The 12190-nt window shown below is 50.3% G+C and overlaps 1 protein-coding gene across 1 annotated transcript; it reads left to right on the forward strand.

Annotated features, from left to right (window-relative positions):
• Window positions 1-31: 31 nt before the first annotated feature.
• GHRL (ghrelin and obestatin prepropeptide) lies at window positions 32-4139 on the forward strand. Its single transcript, XM_043442778.1, has 4 exons — window positions 32-204; window positions 403-516; window positions 3399-3507; window positions 3990-4139. The coding sequence occupies exons 1-4, from the start codon at window positions 97-99 to the stop codon at window positions 4007-4009; spliced, it is 351 nt and encodes a 116-aa protein (XP_043298713.1). The 5' UTR covers window positions 32-96; the 3' UTR covers window positions 4010-4139.
• Window positions 4140-12190: the final 8051 nt, after the last annotated feature.

Below are 12190 nucleotides of genomic sequence, written 5' to 3' on the forward strand. Positions count from 1 at the left end.
GGTGCAGGGGTCCAGCGCGGAGACCCGCCGCCATCTCTATAACCGGCCCAGAGACCCTCTCTCCTCCAGGTCCGTCTGCCTCCAGCCAGGGAAGCCATGCCTGCCCCATGGACCGTCTGCAGCCTGCTGCTGCTCAGCGTGCTCTGGCTGGACTTGGCCATGGCGGGCTCCAGCTTTCTGAGCCCCGAACATCAGAAACTGCAGGTGAGACATCACCCCGGGAGCCCCGCATCCTGAATGCCCCAAGCCGTGTGAGCTGGGCAGCAGCTCTCTCTGAGCTTCAGCTTTCTCCCCGAGCCAGAAGGAGGGCTCTGGGTCTGATCGTGGGTCCACACCTCACTCTGCTTCTCGGAGGAGAGGGGGGATTCGGGGCCTAACGGGAGCACCTCCTCTTTCCTGCAGAGAAAGGAACCTAAGAAGCCATCAGGCAGACTGAAGCCCCGGGCCCTGGAAGGCCAGTTTGACCCGGAGGTGGGAAGTCAGGCGGAAGGTGCAGAGGACGAGCTGGAAATCCGGGTGGGTCCCTCTGCAGTAGGAGGGCAGGTGGGGCAGGCAGGGGAGGGCGTTCACCCACACACACCCACTTAGCAGCTACTCAAGGGACATCAAACAGCAGGACAAGAGTGGACTCCACACCCCTGGCTCTTCCAGGTCTTCTCCATCAACAGGCAAATGTCTAAGGAAATTTGCTGCAACAGGAGGAGGCCCAGGAGAGGGGAGGGGGCGTGCCAGCAAGTATTCACACTCAGGAAGGAGGAGCTGCTCACAGGCTGCAGGTGTCTCCCCGCAGAAAACCTCCCGATGGGCTCAGGGCCCTTCAGGACCTGACCTTACTCTGTCTTGGCAGGGCGGCACCCTGGACGGGTGAACCCCCCTGCAGGCCAGAACAGAGCCTGGCAGGCTCGCCTGGGCTCAGGAATCCTGCCCGGGGCAAGGGCGCCGTTTGGAGAGAACGGGAGGACCAGGGCATGAAGGGTCTTAAGGGCCCCCCGTCACATGGCCTTCCTGCCGGGGGGCCTGGCCATGGTCCCGGGAAAGGACTGGCAAGGGTTTAGGTGGAGATGGGCATCTCCGTGCAGGGCGACCAGGGTCCCCCGAGGTGCCCGGTCACCACTGAGCGCCGCACCCCCTCGGCCTCACCTCCCACGGCTCCGCCCTCCTGCACGCGAGCGTACGCGGTCGCTTCAGTCGTGTCCGACTCCTTGAGACCCCACGGACTGTAGCCCACCAGGCTCCCCAGCCCGTGGCATTCTCCAGGCAAGAGTACTGGAGTGGGCTGCCAGGCCCTCCTCCAGGGGATCTTCCCGACCCAGGGATCGAACCCGCGTCTCTTACATCTCCTGCATTGCCAGGTGTGTTCTTTAGCACAGTGCCACCTGGGAAGCCCTTCTACCCTCCTGCTTGGCATTGAAGCTCTACAACCGCCCATGAGGTCGGTACGGCTGATCTCCGTGGCCTCGTTTAGAGATGAGGAACAGAGGTTCAGCCAGGGGAATCCACTGGCCTAACGGGCCGCTGCCTGCAGGCGCCGAGGTGGGACCCACGGTCTGGGGGCCTCGGGTCCCCGAGCACTCGCTCTCCGTCGCCGGTCTGGCAGAGAGAGCAGGTGCCTGGAAAGTCTCCTCTGCCCGCCTCTGCTCCCATCAGAGGTCAAATCCCCAGCCCCCAGCCCCTGACTCTCGCCGGGCGCCTCCTCCACCACATGTGAGACCCCACCCGTCACGTTCCTACTTGACGACGGCCTGCGGTTCTTAGATTAAAACCAGGGGACTTTCCTGATGAGACTGTCAGGCCCAGCGGGGCAAGGGAAGCCCTGGGATGGCTCAGATGGGGGAGAAGTCTTGGCTGGGACTTCCCAGTTTCCACAGAGGCAACAGCAGGCCCCACCTCAGCCGGCACCAAGAGTGTGTGATGTCCAGAGGTGGGGGGCCCACCAGATGTGGGGGAAGCCTGAGACGCAGGCCGCAGAGCGTGGGCTGTGCGCCCCAAAGCCTCCATTCCCAGGGTCCCGCCTCAGGCGTCTCAGGCCCCTCCTCTCCCTCCAAACATTTTCCTAAAATGGAATCTCAGAGCGGAACACTGTATAGACCAAGTCCTGTCCCACCCCACCCATCACCCACGGACCAGTCAGACACTGGGGCCAAGGTGGCCGTTTCCAGCCCCCCGAAGCCACGCTCCCCCGTCCGACAGCCCCTCACCTCCTGTCACCGCCCCTCGCCCGGCTCCAGGGCGCAGACCAGCCCGGCGGGTCCCCAGCTCAGTGCTCACGGAGCCCCAGTGTCTGCTGGGGTCACCCGACCACCCGCATCGGCCACGGGGCTGGAGGGGAAATGAGTATTTACTGAAGGGAGGGAACTGAGGGGCCTCAGTTCCCCCCAAATCGATGACATCATCTCCACAGCTGCATCTTCACGGTGGATGCAAGAGGGGGAGGTAACTTTTAAAAGGGGAACCCACATTTTATCTGATATTTTACCCACATATGGCCCCTCGGAACCCACATTTTGTTTTAATAACCCTCAGAGCATCCCGGCTCATCTGTGAAATGGGAGGCGGAGGGAAAGGCACTCAGCCCGGGCTGAGCAGGCTGAGGGCTGCACCGCTGCCGGGGCAGGAGGACCAAGGGCTCCCTTTCGGCCCCAAGATCCCTTCGTGGACTCACCCAGGAGCTCTGTCACCAACACGGCCAGGAACTGGATGAGCGGAAGCGAACATGGTCTCCGCTCCCCCGGAGAGAAACAATGATGCGGCCGCAACAGAGTTCCTTTCTGGTTGCCCCAATCTTTGAGCTTCAATAAGTCATCTCATAGGCTGCCGAAAAACTAGGAGACGTGGGGTGATCCCCCTGGAGAAGGGAAGAGACAGAGGCACAGAAAGAACAGACTTGGCTCAGAGCATCGTTCTAGGAAGAGGTCAACTTCCTATCTGGTCCAACCCGGAACAAGGAAGGGCCTGTGTGGTCGAGGGGAAGAGCTCCTGGGAAGGGAGGGGGGTGCAGAGACCGTCCCCCGGGCCAGTGCTGCATCCACCAGGGAAGCCCTGCTCCCACATAACGCCACCAGGGCCTGTAACTCCACCGCTGGCCATTCCGTTTGACGTCTTCTGAAGCTGAAAAGTGGGGGGGGTCACCTGATCTAGGGGACCCCGCAGCTTTTATCCGTAACCTCCTCAGAGCCAGGTAAAGAGGACACAAGGGAAGCCTCCTAAGGATCGTGGAGTGGCGAGACCAGGCCCGGGACAGACAGTGACCTGGCTAAGCCACCCCCTTGGGGACCCTGTCAGACCCCAGGGGCCCCCCCCCCGGCTTCCTGAGAACCCAGGGCCTCTTCTGGGGCGGGGGTGCAGGGGTGGAAGGGTGGGGGTGACCTCTGACGATTCCTGGGTGGTCCTCCTCCTAGTTCAACGCCCCCTTTGACATTGGGATCAAGCTGTCAGGGGCTCAGTCCCTCCAGCATGGCCAGACGCTGGGGAAGTTTCTTCAGGACATCCTTTGGGAAGAAGCCGACGGTAAGTCCTTGCCCGGCTTGGCTCAATTGCGGGCTTCGCCGGAGTCCCAGTGCGAGCCTGCCTAGGGGTAACAAAACAGAGGTTTCATTCCCCACCCTGCCTCTCTAAAGAGCTTCTAATTCCTCTTTCCCGAAGAGTCATCACTCAGTACCCATCGGGGACAGGGGCCAGGGCCCCAGCTTTTAGGGGACGGGCCGAAGTTGCACGGTCCAACTCGGGGGCCTGTCCTCTCGCCATCACAACACATCTCCTCCCTCCCCCTGCGGAAGGAAAGCCAAATTGGATGGCAACAGGACAGCAGACACAGTAGTTTTTTTGGTGGTTTTTCTTTTTTTGGCTACACTGCAAGGCACGTGGATCCTAAGTTCCCCGACCAGGGATCAAACCCGTGCCCCCTGTAGTGGAAGCATGGAGTCTGAACCAGTGAACCGCCAGGGAAGTCCTGGACACAGCTCTTTGATTTGCCGTCTTGCATTTTTCAGAAACCCTGGCTGATGAGTGACCAGCCCTGGGACCAACCCCCTGTTCGTTCTCCACCCTCAGAAGCTCTCACGTGGCTTCCAGGACACTTCCGAGACCACATGCAGCTCTGAGGGGTGCTAGCCTAGGAGATGAATAAATGCTCAAATGGATGCAAAGGTTCAAAATGTTTATTTCACCAAAGACGAAAATTTCACATTTCAATGAAAAACAACCTGCCCCCGCAATTCCTGGTCTATGGTCAATGGAAAGAGAGGAGAGGACAAGGAAGGACATATAGCAAGGAGGTGTGCATGCTTAGAAACCAAACCAGATCCGCTCCTACAAGCAGATACGGCTGCCGGGGATTGCAGGAGTGGAGGTGGGGAGACAAGGAGGGGAACAGGAGGGGAAAGGAGGGGCAAGACGAAGGAAAAGACGACAAAGTTCCTTTAAACAGCAGAGCTTCCCAGGTGCCAAGCTGCAATGGGGGCTTCTTATTAATACTAGCAAGGGCTGTGTGAACAGGGAAACTTCTGGTGACACCATCAGAGCCAATGTTCCTGAACTGACATTCACGGGTGGACAGGATGCTGGGAAAGGGAAAGCCTGATTTTGAGACTGGACATGAGTGGGGCGCTAACAATGGCGAGCACCACTGCTGGACCTGGCTGACCTAACCCCTCCTCCTCAACCAATGAAAAGGCCTAACACAGCGGACGCCACCGCCTGTGGCCGAGACTGACCACTGGCTTGGTCTCTTCATTGATCTGGGACATGAGGTTGATGTCCAAACACGCTTGCAACCCCAGCTCATGGCTGAATGAGTCTTGATTGTTAAGTGCCACAACTAAATTCCAGCGAAGACCCAGTCTTCCTGGAAGGGATGTCACTTAGCACTCACTTGCACTTTGGTGCGAACATGTGAGCTAACTCAAGAGCTGGTGGCGATGGGTGGGCAATCACGGGGGAGGAGCACCACCCAGACACCCACCTGACATGTGCACACCCGTCACCAACATGCAGGACACCCCTCTGTGGAGCCGGGGCAACAGCCACACTCGGGAGAAACCTTGGTCACAGGGAGCTCCCTCTAGGAGCCAAGTACCTTCTCCAGTGAAGTTCTGGCCACCCGGCAATCAAGCATGCCTGCATGCTAAGTCGCTTCAGTCCTGTCTGACTCACTGCAACCCTATGGACGGTAGCCCACTAGCCTCCTCTGTCCGTGGGATTCTCCAGGCAAGAATACTAGAGTAGGTTGCCATGCCTGACTCCAGGGCATCTGCCCGACCCAGGGATCGAACCCACCTCTCTTACGTCTTCTGCATTGGCAGGTGGGTTCTTTACCACTAGCACCACCAGGGAAGCTCCTAGGCACTCAAGACAAAGCACGAATCACTGATCACGCTTGGTGGGCACCCAGAACCCCCACCACCATCCCTCAGCGAAGAGCCACTTGTGGCCAGAGGACCATCACTAAGGTCAGAGAGCCTCTTAGAAACAGAATCTGGGGCCCCGCCCCTGCCCTAGGACAGATAAGGATCTGCTTTCTAACAAGACCCCCAGGCGCATATAAAGTGGTTTAGAGGCCACAGGGTCCAATTCACAAGCAGAGCCCGGTCCCCCGCCAGGCTTGGAGCAAGTGTCGACTCTCCTGTGACAAGAAAATGCAGACCTGGCCCACGGGCCTCAAAAAAACTGAGCCCGCAGGAAAGAGCTGTCCTTCCTGCTCTTTCACATACCTCCCCCACCGGCCCTCTAAGCCTCAGCTCTGACGTCAACGCCAGGCCTGTCCATCGGGCGGACAACACACACACTTCTCCATCTCTCAGAGCACCTCACACACTGACAATCTGACTGCCCAGTGCCTTAGCTCAATGAGCCCTTGCTTCTGAAAGCATCTGCTTCTAAGTGGCGATCACAGTTTGAAAGGCTTTGTCCCCACAGGAGGAATCTAAGGTACTAGAAAGCAGGTGAACGGCTTGGGTGGGGGGAGGGAAGGAGGAAGCTGAAGCCTCCAGCCCCTCGCTCTGATGCAGAGACCAACATGCGGGCCTGGAGCCGAGTCACATCCCAGCTCTAAAGTTGAGCAGGGGTGCCATCCTAGCCCACCGCCCTCTTCTCAACACCCAGAGGAGGACCCAGGGCCTGAACACGTTCAAAGGGCCCAAGAAACCCGCTCCTGACCTGATGGACAGCAGCCAGATGGGGCTCAGGGGAGGACAGGTGTCAGGCCCCAGGGAACGCTGGTCACCGGCTGCCCCCTCCTCAGAGACAAGGCCTTACTCCTTCCTCAAGGGCCACACCAGCCTTCCCTCCCACTCGCCCAGGTCATTCACTCCACACACAGATGAGAAGCACCCACTGTGGCCTGGGCTCTCTCACTGGCCCAGGCAGCGCTGGAAAGCTTCAGACTCAGACTTGAATGTGAACACCAGCTGCGGACCCACCCATGACAATGAAGTGTGCGGGCCCTTCCCACGTAAACACTCGTCTTCACTGGTCACTGTCAAGGACGAACCAAGCATCTCCCACATGACACCTGCACGTTAACTGTCTTAACAGCCACCACTTACTGCATTCTTCCTGGGCACCCCTGGTAGCTGAGATGGTAAAGAATCTGCCTGCAATGCAGGAGACCCAGGTTTGATCCCTGGGTCAGAGAAGACCCCCTGGAGAAGGGAACGCTACCCACTCCAGTGTTCTTGCCTGGAGAATCCCAGAGATAGAGGAGCCTGGCAAGCTACAGTCCATAGGGTCACAGAGTCATAGAGTCATAGAGTCATAGAGTCATAGAGACACGACTCAGACTCTTTACAAAGAGTCAGACACGACTGAGCGACTAACACTTTCACTTTCCTGGGCACCAGGCACTGCTCAAAATACTGCTTACATGAATTTAGCGTGATTTCAGTTAATTTTCACACAAAAAAACCCACTCATGAGGGAGAAAACTGAAGTCCAGAGGCATTAAGCGACTTCCCAAGGTCACAGAGCAAACACGTTTCTGACCCACCCAGAGCTATGGGCTTAGGCCGCACTTCCGCACACTCAGCTGCTTCCCACACACTCAGCTGCACACTCGGTGACCCACGTCACCGCCTGACCCTACTGCCTAAGGTCCCAGGGGTTCCTCTTGTTTCTAGTTCTCATTTTCCTTCACAATACATGGGGTCAGCTTGGAGTGGGCTGAGAACAATTTCAAGTCAATAACTGGCAGAAAAACTGATCACAGGGAACATACTTGAGAATACATAGCATTTCTAACCTGGTCCCAGGTCAGCCTGCTCAGACCTGCTCCTGCACACGTCCCTTCTTGACACCACTAACTCCGGTTCTCTGAAGCTGGTGTACTTATCCCCAGGCTGAGCAAGGTATTTGCCACAGGGGAGAAAACACCTCCTTTAAAAACAGACTTTAAAAAAACCAAACTTCTGTGTTCTATGACTAATATGCCAGGTACATTAGCATAATAGCACATGAACTTAACCTCTTACACACTGACAGGGGTGTAAGAAATTCTCTTACGATGGTGTACAGACACAACAGTGGAGACTCAAGCTTAGTTACCTCCCTTTAGTCTGAATCCACGTCCACACGGCATTGTCAGATGAGCGTTTACAGCAAGCAAGGGGACTGCCTGGCCACAGACCAACGGTTCTTCTGCCGTCTTGGAAACTTCACTCAAGAACCACACACTTTAGTGGACACTGGCCTGGATGTTACGGAAATCACTGATGCAAAAATGAAAACGCTTGGTATCTTCAGGACATTCCATCCAAATGCAGAAGAATACACCTTCTTCTTAAGTACACATGGAACATTCTCCAGGATTGACCACATCTTGGGTCACAAATCAACCCTCAGTAAATTAAAGAAAACTGAAATCAAGCATCTTCTCTGACCATAATGCTATGAGACTAGATATCAATTACAAGAAAAAACTGTAAAAAACAAACACATGGAGATTAAACAACACATTTCTAAATAACCAACAGGTTACTGAAGAAATCAAAAGGGAAATCAAAAAATTTCTAGAAACAAATGACAATGAAAACATGACAACTCAAAACCTATGGGATGCAGCAAAAGCAGTTCTAAGAGCGAAGTTTATAGCAATACAATCCTACCTCAAGAAAGAAGAAAAACATCGAACAGATAACCTAATTTTACACCTAAAACAACTGGAAAAAGAAAAAAAAATTGGTAGAAGGAGAGAAATCATAAAGTTCAGAGCAGATATAATTGAAAAAGAAATGAAACAAACAATGATAAAGATTAATAAAACTAAAACGGTTCTTTGAGAAGATAAACAAAATTGACAAACCTTTACCCAGACTCATCACGAAAAAAGGAGAGAAGAACTAAATCAGCAAAATTAGAAATGAAAAAGGAGAGGTTACAACAGACAATGCAATACAAAGGATTGTAAGATACTATTATGAACAGCTATATGGCAATAAAATGGATAACCTGGAGGAAATGGACAGATTCCTAAAAAAGTTCAATCTTCCAAGACTGAACCAAGGAGAAATAGAAATTATGAATAACCCAACTACAAGCACTGGGATTGAAGCAGTGATCAAAAATCTCCCAAAAAACAAAAGCCCAGGACCAGATGGCTTCACGGGAGAATTCTATCAAACATTTAGAGAAGAGCTAATGACTATCCTTCTAAAACTCTTTCAAAAAACTGCAGAGGAAGGAACACTTCCTAACTCATTCTATGAGGTCACCATCATCCTGATACCAAAACCAGACAAAGACAACACAAAAAAAGAAAACTACAGGCCAATATCACAGATGAATATAGATGCAAAAATCCTCAACAAAATTTTAGCAAACAAGATTCAGCAACACATCAAAAAGCTCATACACCATGATCAAGTTGGGTTGATTCCAGGGAAGCAAGGATTCTTCAATATACACAAAAAATCAATGTGATACACCATATTAACAAATTGAAATATAAAAACCATATGATAATCTCAATAGATGCAGATAAAGCTGTTGACAAAATTCAACACCCACTTATGACTAAAACTCTTCAAAAAAATGGGCATAGAAGGAACCTACCTGAACACAGTAAAGGCCATATATGATAAGCCTACAGCAAACATTATTCTCAATGGTGAAAAACTGAAAGCATTCCCCCTAAGATCAGGAACAAGACAAGGGTGTCCACTTTCACCACTATTATTCAACATAGTTCTGAAGTCCAAGCTACAGCAATCAGGGAAGAAAAAGAAATAAAAGGAATCCAGATCGGAAAAGAAGAAGTAAAGCTCTCACTGTTTGCAGATGACATGAAACTGTATACAGAAAATCCTAAAGATAGTATCAGAAAATTACTTAGAGCTAATCAGTGAATTTAGCAAAGTTGCAGAATACAAAATCAATACACAGAAATCACTGGCATTTCTATATACTAACAATGAAAAATGAGAAATTAAGGAGTCAATCCCATTCACCATTACAACAAAAAAGAATTAAATATCTAGGAATAAACTCACATAAGGAGACAAAAGAACTGTATACAGAATGTGAAAATTATAAAACACTAATGAAATAAATCAAAGATGACATAAACAGATGGAGAGAGATTCCATGTTCCTGGGTAAGAAGAATCAATATTGTGAAAATGACTGTACTACCAAATGCAATATACAGATTCAATGTGATCCCTATCAAATTATCAATGGCATTTTTCACAGAACTAGAACATAAAATCTCACAATTCATATGGAAACACAAAAGACCCCAAATAGCCAAAGCAGTCTTGAGAGAGAAGAATGGAGCTGGAGCAATCGGCCTTCCTGACTTCAGATTATACTACAAAGCTACAGTCATCAAGATAGTATGGTACTGGCACAAAAACAGAGATATGACCAATGGAACAAGACAGAAAGCCCAGAAATAAACCCATGCACCTATGGGTACCTTATTTCTAACAAAGAAGGCAAGAATATACAATAGGGCAAAGACAGCCTCTTCAATAAATGGTGCTGGGAAAACTGGACAGCTACACATAAAAGAATGAAATCTGGACACTTCCTAACACCACACAGAAAGATAAACTCAAAATGGACTAGACACCTAAATATAAGACCAGAAACTATAAAACTCTTAGAGGAAAACCATAGGCAGAATACTCAATGACATAAATCAAAGCAAGATCCTCTAGGACCCACCTCCTAGAGAAACCAAAATAAAAACAAAAGTAAACAAGTGGGACCTGATTAAACTTAAAAGCTTTTGCATAGCAAAGGAAACTATAAGCAAGGTGAAAAGACAACCCTCAGAATGGAAGAAAATAATAGCCAATGAAACAACTGACAAAGGATTAATTTACAAAATATACAAGTAGCTCATACAACTCAATACCAGAAAAACAAACAACCCAATCAAAAAGTGGGGAAAAGACCTAAACAGACATTTCTCCAAAGAAGACATACAGATGGCTAACAAACACATGAAAAGATGCTCAACATTGCTCATTATGAGAAATGCAAATCGAAACTACAATGAGATATCACCTCACACGGGCACAAACTGCCATCATCAAAAAGTCTACAAACAAATGCTGGAGAGTGTGTGGAGAAAAGGGAACCCTCTTGCACTGTTGGTGGGAATGTAAATTGATACAGCCACTATGAAAGATGGTATAGATATTCCTTTAAAAACTTGGAATAAAACCACCATACGACCCAGCAATCCCACTCCAAGGCATTTACCCTGAGGAAACCGAAATTGAAAAAGACACATGTATCCCATTGCTCACTGCAGCACTATTTATAATAGCCAGAACATGGAAGCAACCTAGATGTCCATCGAGAGATGAATGGATAAAGAAGTTGTGGTATATATACACAATGGAATATTACCCAGCCATAAAAAGGAACACATTTGAGTCAGTTCTAATGAGGTGGATGAACCTAGAACCTATTATACAGAGTGAAGTGAGTCAGAAAAAGAAAGATAAATATTGTATTCTAATGCCTATATACAGAATCTAGAAAAATGGTACTGAACAATTTATTTACAGGGCAGCAATGGAGAAACAGACATAAAGAATAGACTCACGGACATGGGGAGAGGGAAGGAGAGGGTGAGATGTATGGGAAGAGTAACATGGAAACTTACATGACCATATGTAAGAGAGATAGCCAACAGGAATTTTCTGTATGGCTCAGGAAACTCAAATAGGGGCTCTGTATCAACCTAGAGGGGTGGGATGGGGAGGGAGATGGGAGGGGGGTTCAAAAGAGAGGGGATATATGTATACCTCTGGCTGGTTCATGTTAAGGTTTCACAGAAAACAACAAAATTCTATAAAGCAATTATCCTTCAATCAAAAAATAAAAATGAAACAAAAATGAAAATGCTTGCATTACTAAGTGCTTGCAGGACAGCTTGACTATGCCTGATCCCAAATTTAACACAGAGAGAAAGATGTGAAACCTCAGAAAGGCCGAGAGCAGATTTCCAGAGACAAAGAGGCTATCGCTGCGTCACATGGACGCAGCTGCCATGCGTTTGGCTGAGACCAAGTGAAGAATGTACTGGAAATATACAAACCAATGACTGTGTGTCCAAGAGGAGGCCTCCACAGATTCCAAATTTGTTTGCTGTTCTTGGAACAGAGCCTCCCTTCTGGCGCATTTGCTTCTGGCTTGAGCACTTGTGTCCAGGGATACCTTAGAACAGCACTGGAAGGTGGGAGGAAATTCTGTTTCACGGCTTTGCAGTCAGTTTGCCCAGAGGCATCAGAGCTCAAGTCCAAAGCCCACAGAACAACCAAGTCATTGACGACACCCTTGGGCACTCAATTTTTCTTCCTCCTATTGCACTGCTCTGGAACAAAGAAGGTGTCTATTTTTCATGGCCAAGAAGCACAAGTATATCTGGGTGTTCCTAGGCAGTAAATTGAGAGTTGAACTTTCTTTTTAAAACAAAATTTATTTATTTGGCTGCAACGCATGGTATCTTCATCATGTCAAGCAGGATCTTTTGCTGCATTGCAGACTCTCCTCAGTCGTGGCGAGCGCACTCCAAAGCATGCAGGTGTCAGTAGTTCCAGCACACGGGCTCAGGGGTTGTGGCATGTGGGCTTAGTTGCTCTGCAGCACGTGGGACCTTAGATCCTCGACCAAGGATTGAACCCGGGCCTCCTGCAACAGGAACATGGAATCTTAGCCACGGGACCACTAGGAAAGTCCAGCAG

This window comes from Cervus canadensis, chromosome 22 (genome assembly GCF_019320065.1).
Source record: "Cervus canadensis isolate Bull #8, Minnesota chromosome 22, ASM1932006v1, whole genome shotgun sequence".
NCBI classification, from domain to species: Eukaryota; Metazoa; Chordata; class Mammalia; order Artiodactyla; family Cervidae; genus Cervus; species Cervus canadensis.

Bases quoted from the DNA above. Each gene is read 5' to 3' on its own strand.
- GHRL (XM_043442778.1), top strand. From the start codon at position 97: ATGCCTGCCCCATGGACCGTCTGCAGCCTGCTGCTGCTCAGCGTGCTC. The intron at 205-402 runs GTGAGACATCAC...TCTTTCCTGCAG, and splicing joins CCGAACATCAGAAACTGCAG to AGAAAGGAACCTAAGAAGCC. The intron at 3,508-3,989 runs GTAAGTCCTTGC...TGCATTTTTCAG, and splicing joins CCTTTGGGAAGAAGCCGACG to AAACCCTGGCTGATGAGTGA.